The 18,669-nt window shown below is 38.0% G+C and overlaps 1 protein-coding gene across 1 annotated transcript in view; it reads left to right on the top strand.

Annotated features, from left to right (window-relative positions):
* Nucleotides 1-18,669, top strand: part of STK33 (serine/threonine kinase 33) — a 46,836-nt gene that overhangs the window by 22,940 nt on the left and 5,227 nt on the right. Inside the window, 7 exon segments of the mRNA XM_075092522.1 lie at nucleotides 2,842-3,241; nucleotides 8,885-8,988; nucleotides 10,223-10,267; nucleotides 10,269-10,362; nucleotides 11,971-12,054; nucleotides 15,937-16,015; nucleotides 17,588-17,705. Coding sequence (XP_074948623.1) covers nucleotides 3,229-3,241; nucleotides 8,885-8,988; nucleotides 10,223-10,267; nucleotides 10,269-10,362; nucleotides 11,971-12,054; nucleotides 15,937-16,015; nucleotides 17,588-17,705 — 537 coding nt within the window. The 5' untranslated portion in view covers nucleotides 2,842-3,228.

Genomic DNA, 18,669 nt, shown 5'->3' with positions numbered 1-18,669 from the left:
GAAGCAGATATGCCAAAAGTAGAAATGAGTAATCAATAAGGCTTAAACACCACCATTCTGGTTCGTTTTGGCTTTTTTTATCAAGTTCAGGTATTGTAGATGCTAAAAACCATAGAGGAATTGAAATAAAAGAAGAGGTGGTATGTTAGATTCTGATGTATGAGCCCCATAGCTCCTATCTTTCAACAGCAGAAAGTTGAAAGTGGGAATTCCTAGTGTGTGACCATTCTTTATTCACGACAGACACTGTGTCTATTAGTGTATCTGCCTTGACCAGTAACAACTAAATATATTGATGTGAGCTCACATTCCCTTTGGATCCCTCACCATTGTAACTTTGATCAAAAGTACCTAAAAATACTTTTGGATTGGGAAGGAAAAATAACTTCAAATTGCTTTTTGATCATATTGTCAATAGACAATGGAAAAGAAAGCGAGCTGCAAATATGTCAGAGAAGTGCTTCTAGGTGCCTAAAGCTGTCATGTAACATTTCCTCCTCTGCTATTTCCCTGTTTATGCCACTTGCATAATATATTGTCCCTGTTAATTAAAAACAAAGCAAATATTCGTCTGTTCCTCCTGCATAGCTTCTAATTGTATAAAATGTGCATTTGTCATAGTTACATAGAGCGGTTAAGGCTGATAATTCACTCCTGGAGCATTTGAGATTTTGGATATTTATTATCAAAGGATATGTAACAAATGTACTATGTATTCCAGAGTATTCTCTAGTCTTGCTGTATTCTGGATTCCTCTTAGCTACTCTCATTTTTATCTATCCATAGGGCTGTCTGCCATGCTATCTATGAATTCTTTAACTGGTTAATTAAATCTGTTGTTATAGTTTCTAGCTTAAGGGATTAATAAAACATTGCAAAATACTCTGTTAGGTGCACACAGAAGTTGTGGTAGAGTTTGCCTGGTGTCTGCGGTACTGGCATCCATAAGGGTCAGAGGAAGACCATGTGACTCCTAGAAGGTGATTAAAGTATTGAGAATAGGAAGTCTCAAGGAAAAGCTAACATAGGAGCAGGGTTTTTTCCTTTTTTTTTTTTTCTTTTTTCCTATTGGCAGTAGTTTACTTTAAAGTAGCTGTAGGCCCCTCTGTCCCTTATTTATTTATTTATTTATTTATAACTAATCTTTTAGTGGTAGTACTTTCTCATGGCTAGTTGAAGAGTTCACAAAGATTTTCTGGAAAAGAACTCCCTCCTTTCTTGCATATTCTTATTGATAATGATAAAAAAAAAAGATGTATCCTTCAGTTTATTGATTTGTGAGCAGAAGATTTTACTAATTTTTGAATTTTTTAACACAAATTTTGTCCAGAAGCAAAATGTAAACTAAAGTCATTATTTTAGCCTGTTTTTATATTTCCAGAATATCTACAAGAGAACAAAAATATTTGTATGTATCATTAAGCTTATATCTTCTTTGTGCTAGTTATCACATTATTTTTTTCTGGTAAGTTTCGAAGAATCAAATATTGTAATAATTTTATCATATTACAGTTAAAAATTCTTATATGGTAGGAATAAGAGTACTAATATTGTCAGAGGCTTAAATATGGAAATAGTGTATTATTCACATTTCCTGTAAATTGTAAAATGTAGGCTATCGAGTGAGATCAGAAGCTATCTCTCATTATAAAAGCACTATATCAGAAAAGAACATTCTTTTAAGTAGTTTTTGCCTGCTTGTAAGGACTTTGTACTATTGTTTTCTAATAAGCATCTGTCATTCAAAAAGAAAAGTCCTAGATCTGGGAAGTGAGGGGACAGGGAGGAACCAAAGGACTTAAGGATGTGCAAATGATGTCTGAGTCTCTCTCTGAGGTGCATCAGAGGTATTGGAGCAAAGGAGATCTTGCAGAATGCCTACTGAAAAATTGGTCCTTGTTTGCTGCAGAAACACAAGCTGTACACTCTCAGCTTAAGCCAATGTTTTCCATTTTCTTGAAACTTGGATCCATCTTTTATCTCATTTGTATATCCGCCTCTAAAATGCCGTCAGCTGGGTAGTCTCCATAGACTGAAGCCCCAGATTGCCTGAGATAAGGGGTGCTGCCTTTCACAGCTGGGCAGGGCAGAAGCTACTTCAGTGTGGGGAGTAGGTGCTCAGTGAGGGATGATTACAAGTGTAGGCAATCAGGTTCCTGTTCTGCAGGAGGTGAACCGGTATCAGCAGTTTTCAGTGCCTCACATGCGGTGATCTGAAACGCAAGAACAACTCTTATGAAGCTGACCATCTTCAACTTGATGGTTTTCCAAGGCTTAAAGGTAGTTAATAGTTCTCTAGCTAATCCCCTAACACTTTCAGGTATTGCTTCTTCTCAGTTCTCCACTGTAGAGGAGTTGAGCTTCAGCCTCTTTGCCTGAAAATGTTTAGATGAGTATGCTTTTTTTTGTGCTTTTTATCTCCCTCTGAGCCTCTTTGTGCAGCTTCTTTTTTGAGAAAAGTAGACTTTGAGGAATCATGTGCAAATCAGTAGCTCTCCAGGGGAATTACAGGGGTACCCAGAAGTACTTACTTTCATTATCACTGCCTTGGCAGTACTGTGGAAGTATATCCTCACGTTGTGCCAGCTAGAAGCAAAAGTTCTTTTTTATTTGATACTCCAGATCAACAGCTTCCTAGGTTCCTAGGTTTAATGAAGTACATTGAAATCCTCTGAAAATATGTTGTGTACCATTTCCTTTAAGGAAAAATTGATTATAGTTTTGAACCGTCTGGTGGGAAAAATGCTTTTTTTCCATCTCCGAATGCAACCAGCAATCTGTAGATAGACAAGCTGAAGTATCATTTTGATTGGTTTTTTTTTGTTTTGTTTTTTTTTGCAGATCTGCCATCCAAATGCTGTGTTTTATCAATCTAATTCCTGTCAGTGTGGCAGACAGCTGTGGTTAGAATACAAGGCTTTTGTGTTCCACTAGCCCCCTCATCTCTCAGGTTTTATTCTGATTCTTCAAGCAGCGGACACATTCCTGCTTTTATTTAATTTGAGCAGAGCCTCTATAGGACTGAACAGATGCCTGGAAACAGTGAGGGGAAGACCATAAAAGGCACCATGTGCCTCAAATGTACCTCATTTGAACAAAGCAACATTGTGGTTTTTTGCCCACATTGCAACAAAGATCCTACGTGTTCTGGAGGTGCGCTAGCAGAGGCATCCAGCCAAACAGCCAGTGACAGAGAGGATAACAGCCTCACCTTCTGAAGGATCCAGCATGCATAGGGGAGGTAAGCAAACTGGAATTGGTCCTATCTTCCTTTGCTATGTATTTTTGAAGTTTGTAATCAAGAGTAGGTATTTCCTCATATTCAAGAGTTACTAGTGCTTATTTCTATGAGGTAAAGCAAGGATTATATTTCCCAATTAATTCTTTAAAGTATTGTATAATGGAGTAAAAACTCTTCCACAGAGGATGTTTTTGGACTCTTGCACCTAATGACAACCTGATGTTATTTTTAATTATTATAGAAAGTGCTAGGTTCCAAGAAATTAATGAAAACCCAGAGGGGTAGTCACACCAGGTAGGTATGACAGGAATTCCACAGCAGAAGCTTTTCACTGTTTAAAAGAATCTATTCATTGGAAGACATGTGGAATAAGTTAACTTAAAATGTTGAACTTCTAAAAACTGGGGTTTTTTTTTGACATTTAGCATTATTGTTTTACCTCAAGGTAATATAATAAATTGGATTAATTACATAACATTTTGAAATGTAGTTGTTTGTAGTGATATTTACCTGGTAATACCATGCCTTAATTATTAAGATTGAGTCAATTCATGTAGAAGGTTTGTATGCACACCCAATAGATGTATTTTCTTACCACTGTATCAACTGATGAAGAAATGCATACTCTAAAGGGCTTATTAGTCCTACAAGTAGCCTAACATATGTTAGATTATGTTTATAAGGTGTAAAGTTATAAATTGGTCTAAGGATTTATGTCTAGGCAACTATGTACAGAAAAAAATAAAGAACTAAGTAAAACAATTAAATCCATGTCAAAAATAATCAGGTGATACCCAATTAGTTAATCCATCCTGTGGTCAGTGAATACATGCTCAGTCTTTCCCAAATTTGGATTATTTGTTGACTCAATCCCTGAAGAATTGAGCTCTGAGGTCACATGCTTTACAGCTCTGTTGAACAGTATGCTAAGTACGATTAACTTGATTGCTGGAAATACTGGGAATGCACACATTCCATTGAAGTTAATGAAATTTGCATGCTCAGCATATTTTGAAAATCAAGCTTTTGCTTTAGGAGTCAAAGTTCGCATGTGGTGGGAAATCTTCCATTTTTCCTACCACCCACTCTACTCCTGATGTCTTTCAAATATGGTACTCTTCTGCTATGCAATAGTGTGTACTAATGATAGCAGGTGAAAAAATTTAGGCAGAAGTTGGATTTGAAGTTGATTGTTTTTAATTTCTCCATAGTTCATTCTTATCGATGTACAGTCTCTTTTCCTATCATTCCTGTAGTAGTTAACACATTGATGGAGACATATTTACCTTGTATCATAATAAAGAATTCTATATATATATAAAGAATTATATACAATATTAAAGAAGAGATTCTTTAATATTGTAGGCTTTAAAATTGTTTGGGTGAAAATTGTAAAAGCCTTTGGAGGAGTTTGTGTTATATGTACATCTGAAAAGAAATTTTTTAAAAAGCACTGAAATCGAAATTTCAGAATAAAATCCATCATTTTGGATATTAACAGAAATGGGTCCCCCTTCAAGTAGCATTTCTACATATACATTTCTTTATATTCATACACATGGGTATAAAGTAACTATCATCCTAAATGAGTCATATCTGAATATATAACCAATTACTTGCTTTTATGAATTATGTGGAAAATGTGGTTAGTAGGAGGATACACCAAGTCTCAACAAGGAAGTTAGAGATGTGTAGCCATAGATATTTGTGATACTGCAAAAGTAGTACCGGATTATATTGGATAGTCACCTTTATTACCCTGCCCAACTGAACCTGTAGTAGCTCTCTAGTTGGATATTTCATTGCTGACATCTAAACAGTATCCACCTCTAGATCTCAGGAGTTTGATGAAAAATGTGTGAGAAAGTTTGATTAAATTACACTCTTTTTATGTGAAACATACTTTTTTTTTTTAGTGTTATATTCAGTGAATGCCACTTTATTAAGAACCATTTTTAATATGTAAATTCTCAACTACAGACAGTTTTTGCAATTCACCATTGTGGAAGATGGTGGGGTTTTTTTTGTTGTTTGTTTTATTTACCACTAGCATTTATATAGTGACTATCCACTTACTGTCTTGGTATCCGAATTGCCAGGAGACCAGAGAAGTCAATGGGTATTTGTTAGACAGTGGATGAGGCAAGTGAAACATGTCTCTATGTTTGATTTCCATCCTCTGCAGATTATTCCATCAGCTGCTGCAACTTAAGAATTTGCTTCCCCCTCCTGTTCCCTTCACAACCTTTGTAGTACCTCTGGCAAAGACAATGTGTCCTACTCAGCAAAACATTCTGGAGTCAACATTATTTTGGATACCGGAGATAAATATGTGAAAAATAAAGGGGAAAATGCCTATGAAACACTGGGGAGACTTCCTAGAAAGCATGTGGAAGGTATCCTAGAAAGCACAAGGTAAATTCCTGGAAAGCAGAAGAGAGACTTCCTAGAAAATCATAGAATCATAAATGTTGGAAAAGACCTCTAGGATCATCAAGTCCAACCGTCAACCCAACACTACCGTGTCTCCTAAACCATTGACCCCACCACCTCTCTGGGCAACCTGTTCCAACGCCTGACCATTCTTTCAGTGAAGAAATTCTTCCTAATATCCAGTCTAAACCTCCCCTGATGAAGCTTGAGGCCATAAGAAATCCCTAAATGGAGGGGATATCCTGGAAAGCATGAGATAGTACCTGTAGAGCAGTGGGGAGGATTCCTACAAAGTAAAGATGGGATTTCTTAGTAAGCATATGGAAAACTTCCTGGAAAAAGTGATTGGAAAATTTCCTAGAAAGCAGAGGGATGTCTACACAGCCAAGAGGGGTTTCCTAGAAAGCACATGAGAAATTCCTGGAAATCAGTAGAGGGAATGCCTAAAAAGCAGAGGGGGGGGTTATTAGAAAGCATTTTGGTGGTTGGAATTTGTGGAAAGCAGATGGGAATCTGGGAAACTGCATGGGAATTTCCTAGGAAGCACAGGTAAAATCCTGGAAAGTAGGGACAGAATTCCTAGAAAGCAGAGGGGATTTCCTAGAAGGCACATGGGGGAAACACCTGCAGAACAATGGGGAGATTTCCTGAAAAGGAAAGTGGAAATGCCTATAAAGTGGAGAGGGTATTCCTGGAAAGCACAGGGGGAATCCTAGAAAGTGGAAGGCAGAAATAGGAGGAGAGCAGGGTGGGGGTTGGGGGAAGAACACCTGCAAAGGTAGAGAACATCTAGAGAATTTCTAGAAAGCCAAAGGGGGGATATTCTAGAAAACACACTTGAAATTCCTAGAAAGCTGGGGTGTGAATTCCCAGAAAGCACACAAGCAAGTCCTATAAAGCAAAGGGGGAATTCCCAGAAATCATGGGAATTTTCTAGAAAGCTGAAGGTTAATGCCTAGAAAGCAGAGGGATACTCCTGAAAAGTAGCGGAGTGCATTCCTAGAAAGAATGAGACAAAATACTACAAAACACATTTTGTGGTGGGGATGGGCACTCCTGGAAAGCAGAAGGGAAATTTCCCAGAAAGCGTGTGGGAATTTCATTGAAAGTAAAGAGAATTCCTAGATAGCAATGATGGAATTCCAGGCAATCGCAAGTGGTGGGGTGATATCACTGAGATGGGTGAGATGATGGAGGCAGGTTGTGTGGTGGAGTCAGGTGTTCCACCTAACCCTGGCAGGGGTCTGGGTACCAGTAGCAAAGTCACAGAGTGTTTGCTGTGGGTGCTGAACTGTGGCCAACATGCTCTGTGTACAGACATTTGCGCAGATAAGCAAATTTTAGAACTTTAATCTTACCACAAATTAGAATTTGTAAGCATTTTGTTTCTGAAGTCATGTTTGTACTCATGTTGCTGTTCTAAGTCAAAACTGCTAGCAATTTCTTTGCACACTACCACATTGTTCTTAATATTTCAGAATTGCACCTTATCTGTTACTCCTCTGGGATTGTGGTTAGTACAGTGATAGCTTGTGGTACTTTGCAAAGTGAAGTAGAAAACTCGTAGTGAACTCTACAAGTTGCTGGGCTTAAAACTTAGAGTGAGCATTCATGGAGACTGAAACATATCCAGTATAAAAATCTGTAAATATTTTTGTTGAAAAAATCAGATTGTTTCTCTGCTATTAAAGACATCTTTTAAACATTTCATTGCAAAGTTTAGTTTACTTTAAACTCATGGATAATAAATATATTAAGAAATTTTTTTAAAGCTGCAGTTATATTTTTTATTATCTGTTTCTTTATTAAATATATTCTTTTGGAAGATAACTAGTACAAGGCAGCTTTGCGGTGGTAACTGAAGTAAAACACAGGACTACCAACAAAAAATGGGCTATCAAAAAAGTTAACAGGAAAAAGGTGAATGTCAGGTAGATAGATGGCTTTCTTTAAAGTATTCTTAGCTTTCCTATGATTTGATGATTCATCTTTTCCCAGTCTCTGTTTGAGCACCAAGATGTCATATTAGATCCAGATTTCCTCTTTTCAACTATGTAGATGTTTATTCTCATTTTTCAAGTATTTTGTGTCTTAGTCATTGCCTCTGCAGCAAAAGCTAGAAGCTGCATGAGTTTTTAAGGTACTCAACTCTATTGTCTAACCATGTAAGCTAGGGTTCTTATTCCTTCATGAAAGAATAATTGAAAAGATGTTTGCATATTAGATTCCAAACTATACAAATCTGGTTAAAGAGTATATGCAATTGAAAGGTGTTTTTAAAAAATATTTATTTTAATTTTTAAAATTAAAGTAAGGTATCAATTAGGAACACAAAATGTTACATTCATAGGTCAGTATGAATATAGTGGTACAATTTTACACCTAAGGTTTTGTGGCTGCATGATGAATACTGAAACTCGTAATTTTCCAGGTGAAAATTCAGATACATTATTTTGTTCCTCTTGATATTCTAAACTTTTCAAACTGTTAAATGGACAATAATAAAGTCTCTTAAATTCTGGTGTATTTAACAAGTTGGGAAAATACTGCACTTTGGCCATTATTAGCACATGGCAGCTGTGGCAATACTGCGTATGATTATGTTTAGATGGGATACCCTCATGTAGGGTAGAATGAATGTAATCTCATTGATACCACACAAAAATCCATCATATTACTGTTGGGTATGGGGATGCTTGGTGCTCTGTAAAATAAGTTTGCTTATTTGGTCTTGTTCATATATTTGTGAGATCATGGGTATTAGCTCAACTGAACTTGCCAGCTTCCTGTGTGAATAATTATATTTTGTTTAACTCCATTGACCCAACATCCTTATTTTATGTTCATTTTAGATGCTTATTAATCATCACCTGTTCTATTTAAGTAAAGTCTTTTTGTTTCATAGGTATGTGGTGTGTTTGGATAGTGTGAAAATTGTTGCATACAGCCACGAACATTTTCACACTACTCAAGCTTGAAGGCTTACAGGTTATTTCATGGAACTGTGCATTTAAAACTGTAAGATGTTTCAGGACAAATTTATTAGCTCAATGGAAAGAATCCTGCAAATATGCTAGGATTTACTTGGTAGTTGTATTTCTGAGTATAAGACCTATTAATTTTTTTAATATATCCTACAGCTTTTTAAAAAATAAATTGTTGTTGTTGAAAAATATTGTTATGTATGTAAAATGTGTTTCCCGTCATAAGGAGGAAGTTCTGCCATGAAGCTACCTGAATGGGATGTGATCTTCTTAAAGACAGTGAGCTATGATCGTATGATACAATTAGAAGAGATGCTTGAGACACCAAAGGTAAGATTTCATTACTGCTGCGCTAGTGTCAGTAGACTGAAGAATAAAAAAACAAAAGAACCATCTCTATTCCATGGTAACTTATCATGTAACATACCATATAACTTATTTAATGGTTTGGTAATTTGACACAAATCTTACAGCTTTTGACCAAAACATTGTGGAAATATTTATATTTTATTTTCCTCTAAATTCCTGCTAAGTCACTGTTGCCAGAAATATAAACTAGCAGTTCAACAGAGGACAAAAACAGTTTATGTCAAGGGAAATACCTGACTAAGCTTGCTTTGTTCGCTGGTCTCTGATAGGCAGAGACAATTATTACAGCCTAGGTTTGCATTTCTTCCTTCTTCCAAGCCTCATATCTGGTTTTTAAAAAATTATTTTTCCTATTCTATTCAGAACTGTTGCAACAATAATTAAAAGAAAATTAAAGCATTGTTTCTTTCCTCTGCTTGTTTGCCATAGTGGTCTCTAAGGAAAGTGGTCCTCTTGTATGTCCATTACATTTCAAACAAGGGGAAACATCAGCAAGTAAGCAGTCTTTCAATTTTTTACAGACGTCTGCTGTTTCAGTAATTGTTATAAAGCCAAAGAATGGTGGAAATCTTATTTCTGAGGTTAAATTACTACTACTCTGCCTTTAACTTATGGTATGACTTGTTGGAAAGGTGTTACTGCTGAGCTGAACAGAAAAGATCTCGGGACTTTATAATGACAGCACCATATTAAAATATTGCAGTTAACACATGTAAAATAATAATTGCTGTTAGCTGTAACGTAGGTTTTTTTCCTGGGGGATATTGAATTGGTGAGAAGTCTAATTTGAGTAATGTATTACAGTTTTTGTTTCCAGTTGCTGAGAAGTTGCATTTTATATTTTTTCAAATGTTGGTGCTTTCTTAGGCTTCCTGTAAAAGCCATTGATGATGCACTGAATGGAAGAGGCTTTAAGCTAAATCCGTACCTAGTCCTTGTTTGGAAATTATAGTAGTATTATACCTTTTTTTAAACGTATGTGCTTTCAAAGCTTGAGAGTTTGTTCTAGTAAGCACTGGCAATATTTGTGGCAGGCCAATTGTCTTTTGCCTTCTGTTCATAAAATACCAAGTGCACTGGGGTTCTAGGTCATTGCAGCTGGAGCACTGCTATTAGTTATATATATTGTTATTATATTAAAGAAACTAAACTCATAAATAACAAAATCATAACATTCTGTCTTTTTTAATATCAGTAGATGTATCTTGTAATGGAGCTGTGTGAGGATGGAGAACTTAGAAAAAATTCTTTGTAGTAAAGGACACTGTTCAGAAAATGAGACAAGGCACATTCTTCAGAGTGTTGCTTTGGCAATAGCGTGTATTCACAAAAATGGTAATTAAATTCCTCTGTCTCTCCCATATGTTCATTGATTCCAAGTGTTCATATGTTTAACAACTGTTACTGATTGCTATTCTTAACTATAACTTATTTCATAGGATAAAGATAGTCCAGTAAAGAAAAAGTAAAATATACTTGTCGTGGTTTAGCCCCAGTCAGCAACCAAGCACCACGCAGCCTTTTGCTCACTCCCCCCTGGTGGGATGGGGAGAGAATCGGAAGAGTAAAAGTGAGAAAACTCGTGGGTTGAGATAAAGACAGTTTAGTAGGTAAAGCAAAAGCCATGCACACAAACAAAGCAAACCAAGGAATTCATTCACTCCTTCCCATGGGCAGGCAGGTGTTCAGCCATCTCCAGGAAACCAGGGCTCCATCACGCGTAACGGTTACTTGGGAGGACAAACGCCATCACTCTGAACATCCCCTCCTTCTTTCTTCTTCCCCCAGCTTGCTATGCTGAGCATGACGTCATATGGTGTGGAATATCCCTTTGGGCAGCTGCGGTCAGCTGTCCTGGCTGTGTCCCCTCCCAGCTCCTTGTGCACCCAGCAGAGCATGGGGAGCTGAAAAAGTCCTTGACTAGCGTGACCACTACTTAGCAACAACTAAAACATCTCCACATTATCACCAGTTTCCAGCACAAATCCAAAACACAACCCCATACTAGCTACTATGAAGAAAATTAACTCTTTCCCAGCCAAAACCAGGACAATACTACATGAATGCTTTTTTAGAACTTTTTTTTTCTTACAGATTAAATAACTGCTACCATTTTTCTCTTATTTCTCTTTCCGTACCACCTATGGATAATAACACATATTATTATTTCCTAACTTGCAACTGCTTTGCATTATAACATTAACTTAGTTTGGTTAACTGTATAGTCTATTACACGAGGTAAAAGGCAGAAGTGGATTGATTCTGATACTTCTTAATAGTATGTGTTGCATTTAGAATTCAGTAAACACCAGCATTTTCATCCACTACACAGAAGCATTACAGAGAATTCTACACAGTCCAAGACAGAGTTTATCTACCAATTCTAAAATTTTAGCTGGATAGCTTGTGTAGGACTGTGAATAATCCTGGAGGTTTTTTCTTACACGGAACTTATTAATCTCTCTGTTACAGCATACTGCTTCTGGGACTCTTTCATTTATCTTGTTTTCCATACAGGGTTATTGAATGGTGCCTTGTTTCTTCTGTGTACTCATTGGAAGGGCAAAAACATCTACTGGTTTTGGATATGAAAATGAACTGCAGGTATAAAAATTTGTGCAAATTTGATAATTATACAATATAAACCTTACTTTTTTTGTTAGATGATGTCAGGTGATAGACTGATATTGAAGACTGAACCAATATGAACTTTATCCTTTATTACAGGATTGTGGGGAGGAATGAGATTTGAAAATTTGAAATACTTATATGATTCCCCACATGAAATGGGAAAGATGCTTTTGTGTTAGGCTTCTAGTAGTTCAGAGTAAAATGCACTGGAATTGCTCGAAGAAATTACTCAGTCAAAGGAGTTTAAAACATTTCTGCCAGAATATCTTCACTGCAATTGATAACATTTTATTTCTTACTCTCTCTTGGCAGATATTGTTCACAGAGATCTAAAACTGGGAAACATTTTAGTTAAAAGCAGTGAAATCGATGAAGCAAATGAAATTAAACAGAAAGGTAAGACGACAACTGTAGCAGTTGTCTTCAAGGACTGGTTTTGATACCTAGGTATTACTGGGAGACCTGACTTTGATACCTATTAGCAGCTTTTGAAATGAGCTACTAAATGGTGTTATTAGGGGGAAAAAAATCATTTTGGAAGCTAAGTGCCACTGCTGAAAAAGGCTTGCTTTTTTTTTTTTTTTTTTTAAATAAGTACATTTCTAGGTCAATTAAAAAAAAAATTCCTTAAAGTAAACACTCCTTGTTCATCAAGACCTACGTTAGCATAGTCCCAAGCCATTAGTTACAGGAAGCCAGCAAGTGCTGTGAGATGTAATTATTTATAAAATTAAGAATATTGTCAATTTAATGTAAATCTGTTAGTAATTTAGAAAAAAAGCCCATTTAGACTGTGCCCTTGATTGAAATACAAATATATTATAGGATTCTTTTGGTATTAATAAAAATTTACTACCTAAACAAAATGTGCCACATACTTTCATCTGCTTCATATTGAAAAAAATAGTCTTTGATGCTTAATAAATCATATGCTAATTATCCATTGCTGATTTGCTGGTTTAGTAGTAGTTACTGTGAAAACGTACACATCTTCTAAAATAACCTTGTAGAACCAAATTATTGGATCCTGAATGTGTACTATCTTGGGTAGAAAAGTCTGTGTTGAAAAGCATTTCAGACACTGAAGAGTGTGGACAACTTGGTATTTCATGGTGGGAGAAATCCAGGGTGCAGAACACTGCTATGTTTCTTAGAGCTTATATATTTTTATATAATATTATACTCATTTTAAGAAGCATAATTTTGGATTTCCCTATATCCTTCAGTTTGGGGCAGTTTGTACCTTTCTTTCTGCAAATGCCAGATGTAGGCAAGACATTGATATAAATCTTCGAGTTTGTCAACTGGCTTTCCATCCTTGTAGTCAGTTCACCACTTCCATCAGTGGAAACCATCATGGGCAGTTATTCCTGTTTCATGGCCTTGCTTTATACACCCATTTGAAACAGCAACTTTCACACTCTATCATCTCTTCTTCAAGGCGCAAGCATCTTTCCTGGCCTCCATCCTGTGAATGAGAACAGATATTTCCCCATTTTCCTTGTTCTCCGGATTTTAGAGAATAACTCCTGAATAACGTTAATGGAAGAAGCAGAAAACAAGGAAGCAAACTCCAAAGCTGGTATGGCTAGTAGCAATAAAAGCAGCTACAGGAAAGGGGAGGTCCATCACAAAGCATGAAATAAACAACATTTATCTGTTTCAGAGTTTTCAGACTTGAGGCAGCTGATGTTAAACAAGAGACTAAGGTTCACGTCCTCCTGGTTTTGGCTGTGAGAAATGGCCTTCCTGAATCTTTATAACTTTATGGTTTGGGCAGGACATGCAGGGAGAATTATGGGAGAAATCCAGGCACAGATTTCTCCTGGTGAAAGAACATAGATTCTTCCATATGATACACTAGTGCATAGCACAAGTGCATACTGGCATGGGGCTTAGATGAAATTTTGTTCATAAGTGTAGATAAACCTTCAGTTTCAAGCCACCTGTAGGTATCAGGACATTCCTTCCTAAACTCAGAGATACTGACAGCTTCAGATATATGTATTGTCTCACAGCTGTAAAAATATATGGAAGAAATTGGCTTCTTCACATAAATATTACACCTGAATAAGGTTTTTCTATCAAGATAAAACCCCATCTATTTAAAAAAAAAACAAATGAGCATTTCTTTGCACCCTCTGAAATGCTTTCTCACATGAGGGGTGAAGTCAAAGCCCAAGGGATGGGTACTAACTGCTTCCAGTTCTTGCAGCAAAAAAGACAGAGCTTAAGAAATTTTTTATAAGGGAAGGTGACTCTCTGAAAGGAAACAATCAGGTTCCCAGTTTGCTGTTTGTGGGTATGTGGAGTATTATACCTGTATGGAAGATGTTGTGGGGCTTTCCCCCCTGCTTTTGAATATCAGAGCTCTTCATGGTTTTGTCACATGGGAAAAGAAAAGGAAGGAGGTGGTGAGTTCAGGTAATGACAGCCTATTCTAGGACACCTAGAATGCCTGCGCTAGAGAATACTAGTGCAGAGAATACTAGTACTAGAGAATAGGAGCTGCTACCCTCCACCCCACCCCCCTTCCCACCATTACCAAAAAAGGTACAGAGGCTGAATTGTAATATCCTGGAATCCCAAAATACTAAATTTGTGACCCAAACCTCACTCACTTCATCATAGTGATGACACTACTATTTTAAGTCAACTTTTCTTACTTCTAGGGCTTTGATATTGTGCTGCTTATGGCATGACAATTATTTGAAAGGCACAAACTTAGCTTTGTCTCCTTACAGGTAACTTTTAGAGGCAATCATAATTTGACCCCATTTCATTTCACTTTTATTTCACTAATATCTCAAATACATGGTGCTTAAAGCGGTGAGAAGGAAGAATGCAATAATATTGTTCCTTTATGATGTGTTAACTAACATAAACTTGGGGTAGTAGGTTTCGCTTATAGACACCAGCAAAATGAGAAGGAGCAGCTACAGTGTATTTTTTGTTGGTTTATTTTTTCTTTAAACACAACCCCAACCCAAAAAACCCCAACCCAACCCTACCTAAACCACAACATAGCTTTGTAGTTAAAACTTTGCCCACTGTAAAGAATTTTTTTTGAAGGTTGGGAAAGGGTAGACACACAAATGTCTGTTTCAGTGAATTCCAGGATTATAACTGGACAAGCTAGAAGTCTCTAAATGTGGGTTTATTATCCCTCTTCCTTAATTTGCTCACTCTACTTCCATATAGAATAAAATTAATTTGGTTTAACTTAAATGAAATCAAAAGTAATACACTCTGGTTTTAGTTATGATTTTCTAGCCATCACCTTTTGGTTCAATGTCAGAGCTGGTGGTGTACTCTGACGTCTGGTTCAGGCCTGCAGAACAACAAATAGAAAATTGCCTCCAGGAAGTGGAATTTTCATTTTGCAACCTGTTTTTCTTAAAGACCAGCTTGAGAGACAGTGGAATCCATATCAGCCTAATGGACAAGCACAAATGCATTTGTGCAATATGAAATGCAAATTTCAGTGGGCCAAAGCTGCTGACCCACTGAGTGGTTGGCCCTGAACCACTGCACTGAAGGCAGAGGAAAAACGGTCTGCTGCTTAGCTGGGTTTGGAGCCATGCCAAGGATCATCTCTTTTTGGTGGAGTTGATGGAGGCACATTTCCAGCCATTTGCTTTCCTGCTGCTTGCTACATGTCCCGACAGCTGTGAGAAGGAAGGGACCCACCAAAAGCACACTGTAGCCATCAGTTGAGGAGTTGTCCATCTTCATGTGACAGTTTAGGTTTTCATTTAGGTTCTTAACAAGCAGCACTCTGATTTATGAGCAACTTCTTTTCATCTTGACCTTCTAACTTCGGCCTCTGTCCCTCCATGGCCACAGCAATGAGGTGTCCCTACCATCAGTCTGCTGTAGTTGGGCTTTCCAACCTGCTTTATTCACAGAGAAGGTAAAGTGGTCAGCAGGGATTTGGCCTGTGTCCTTGGAGGATACTTAATTTAGTTTGAGCTTGAATGTCAAGGAAAAAACTGTTACATTAAAAAAAAAAAAAACAAAAACCACTTAGTGGAACAAATTGCTCAGCAAAGTAATTACAAGACAAATGTTAGTGGTGTTTGGCACAAACTTGCTTATCTTCATGGAAGAATAGAGGAGGAAGAGACGGAAGATCATTATATAAAAGTCTCATTTTTAATGTTTTTTTATCTGACTTCAGCATTTTGACTACAAAAGTAAATTCTTCACTCAACAAAAGCACTAAAAAAGTCCATCTTTATTGCTAGCTCTAATACTGTATTTTTTTCTGCTAGGCAGCTGACCTAGGTTTAGCTGTACAACAGACTGGTGGTACTGACAGCATGTTTCAGTCTATCCGTGGGACTCCTATATATGGGTAAGTTCAGCACTTTGCTCTTTGAAAAAGCTACAACTTGCTAGATTCCTTCCAGATCACAGAGTCATATGAATTCTAAGCCCCTTCTTTTTCTTTTATTTTCTGTCAGAAATTGTAGTACTAGCTTAAACTGCCTATATTTCTTATCTCATACAGTTATCTCTGAGACCCACAGCATCAGCTTCAGAGAAAGGTGGAGCTATAACTGATAACAACCTTTTAGTGGGGCTCATCAGATCTTATGCAGCTGCTGTGGAATAAATTGTCCATCATTATAAGAGTTTACACTTCATATGCAATTTGCATTACATAAAAATGAATGTTTGTAATATCTGTTTCTGATGTGTCCAGTTTGCTAAGTTATGGCTTCTTCGAGCAGCGAATTCCATAGATTAACTCTGTGTTTGCTTGAAGTATGGTGCAACTGTTGGATCCTTGGCAGACTGCTCACACTGTCTCTGTCTGTGGTCTGTCAGAGGTCAGGCCTTCTCCTAAGGATCTGGAGGGGACAGGTTGCAAATAGGTATCAATAGGTATCAGAGAAGACAGCTGGCAAAATCCTGATACTTGCTTGTGTTTTAAACGTGCTTATTACTCGTTATATATATGAAAAAATAGTGAATTCATGTGGCTTGTCCATATGCAGTCCATTCTACATGCCTTTCAGTTTCTTTTGGCTTTTGGCCTTTTTCCTTTTGGTGTGTAGTAGGAGTGACCCCTTATTGTCTTTATTAATCTGAGATGTCAACACTTATTTTTAAAAATATGTAGACTGGCTGCGAGATATGCAAAGGTCAGCCCTCTCAACTCTTTCTCTGCTGCTGGTAGCCAGGTTCCACAGAAGCCTTGTACCTTCCAGCCAAGAAGTGCATGTGTTCTGAGCTTCTAAGTTTTTTCTGAAGGTAATGATAGAACCATTCTTGACCCAACACCTGCATAGTTTTTCCCCTTCCCCCAGCTTCTTGAAATGGGACTGGGCTCATTTGGCAGAGTCATCTTTCACTGTTGGCTACAGACAGAGCAATATGCAGGTTTCATTTCAAGTTTGTGTATTCTGAATTTTAATTATGATTTATTTTTCCTTTTTTGAGTTCTTTAAGGAAGGAAGCTAAGGTACATGCCTTGCAAGTTCAGATTTTGTCCTACAGAAAAATGTAATCTCTTCAGCTATATGTAGAGTTTTTTGAAAATGTATGGAATCACCATTTTAATTTGGATACTACCTCTACTAAAAAATGTTAGGAATGGCTTAATCTCTTGGAAATAATTGTATTTCATTATGCTGTTACTTGGTCAGCCTTCATAGGTCTTTTGAGGCATGTATTTCTGGTAGGTAAGCAGAACAGCTGCAAACATTCTTTACATCCCCTTTTCAGGGACAGGTGATGAGTATTGCTTTTTTGCTAAGGTATCCTTTAGTAGTCATGGGCTTTATTGTCTGTCTCTGCTGGTTCAGCAAACTGGAGTGGAGATAAATGGGGCTCTGAAGAAAACAAGCAATGATTTATTTTAAATCAGCTCTGGGGTATGTTTGCCTACACATGTTCCTTCTTTCTCTTGCTATTCTGGAAGTTGTCTGAAGGTCCCAGATGACTGGAGGCTTGCCGATGTGATGTCCATATACAAAAAGGGCCAGAAGGGAGATCCAGGGAACTACAGGCCTGTCAGCATGACCTTGGTAGCAGGGAAGGTTATGGAGTGGTTCATCTTGAGTGAGCTCACCGGGCAAGTGCAGGACAACCAGGGGATCAGCCTCAGTCAGCATGGCTTCATGAAAGGCAGGTCCTGCCTGGCTGACCTGATTTCCTTCTATGACAGGGTGACCCACCTTGTGGATGAGAGAAAGGCTATGGATGTTGTCTACCTGGACTTTAGTAAAGCCTTTACTGTCTCTCTCCCACAGCATCCTCCTAGAGAAGCTGGCGGCTCATGGCTTGGACAGGTACACTCTTTGCTGGGTAAAAAACTAGCTGGACGGTTGAGCCCAGAGAGTTGTGGTCAATGGAGTTAAAACCAGTTGGTGGCCAGTCACGAGCGGGGTTCCCCAGGGCTCAGTGTTGGGGCCAGTCTTGTTTAATATCTTTATCAATGATCTGGATGAGGGGATCGAGCGCACTCTCAGTAAGTTTGCAGATGACACCATGTTGGGTGGGAATGTTGATCTTCTTGAGGGTAGGAAGGCTCTACAGAGGGACCTTGACAGGCTGGATTGATGGGCTGAGGCCAATTGTATAAGGCTTAACAAGGCCAAGTGCTGGGTCCTCCACTTTGGTCACAAAAACCCCATGCAAGGCTACAGGCTTGGGGAAGAGTGGCTGGAAAGCTGTGCGGCAAAGGAGGACCTTGTGGTGTTGGTTGATAGGCAGCTGAACATGAGTCACAAGCGGTGCCCAGGTGGCTGAGAAGGCCAACAGCATCGTGGCTTATATCAGGAATAGTGTGGCCAGCAGGAGCAGGGCATTGATCATGCCCCTGTACTCGGCACTGGTGAGGCCGCACCTTGAATATTGTGTTCAGTTTTGGGCCCCTCAGTACAAGAAGGACGTTGAGTTGCTGGAGCGCGTCCAGAGAAGGGCAACAACAGTGGTGAAGGGTCTGGAGAGCAAGTCTTATGAGGAGAGGTTGATGGAACTGGGGCTGTTTAGCCTGGAGAA

Source organism: Phalacrocorax aristotelis, chromosome 5, assembly GCF_949628215.1.
Source record: "Phalacrocorax aristotelis chromosome 5, bGulAri2.1, whole genome shotgun sequence".
NCBI classification, from domain to species: Eukaryota; Metazoa; Chordata; class Aves; order Suliformes; family Phalacrocoracidae; genus Phalacrocorax; species Phalacrocorax aristotelis.
The sequence above is the reverse complement of the archived record's forward strand: the minus strand, read 5'-3'. Positions and strand labels throughout refer to the sequence as shown.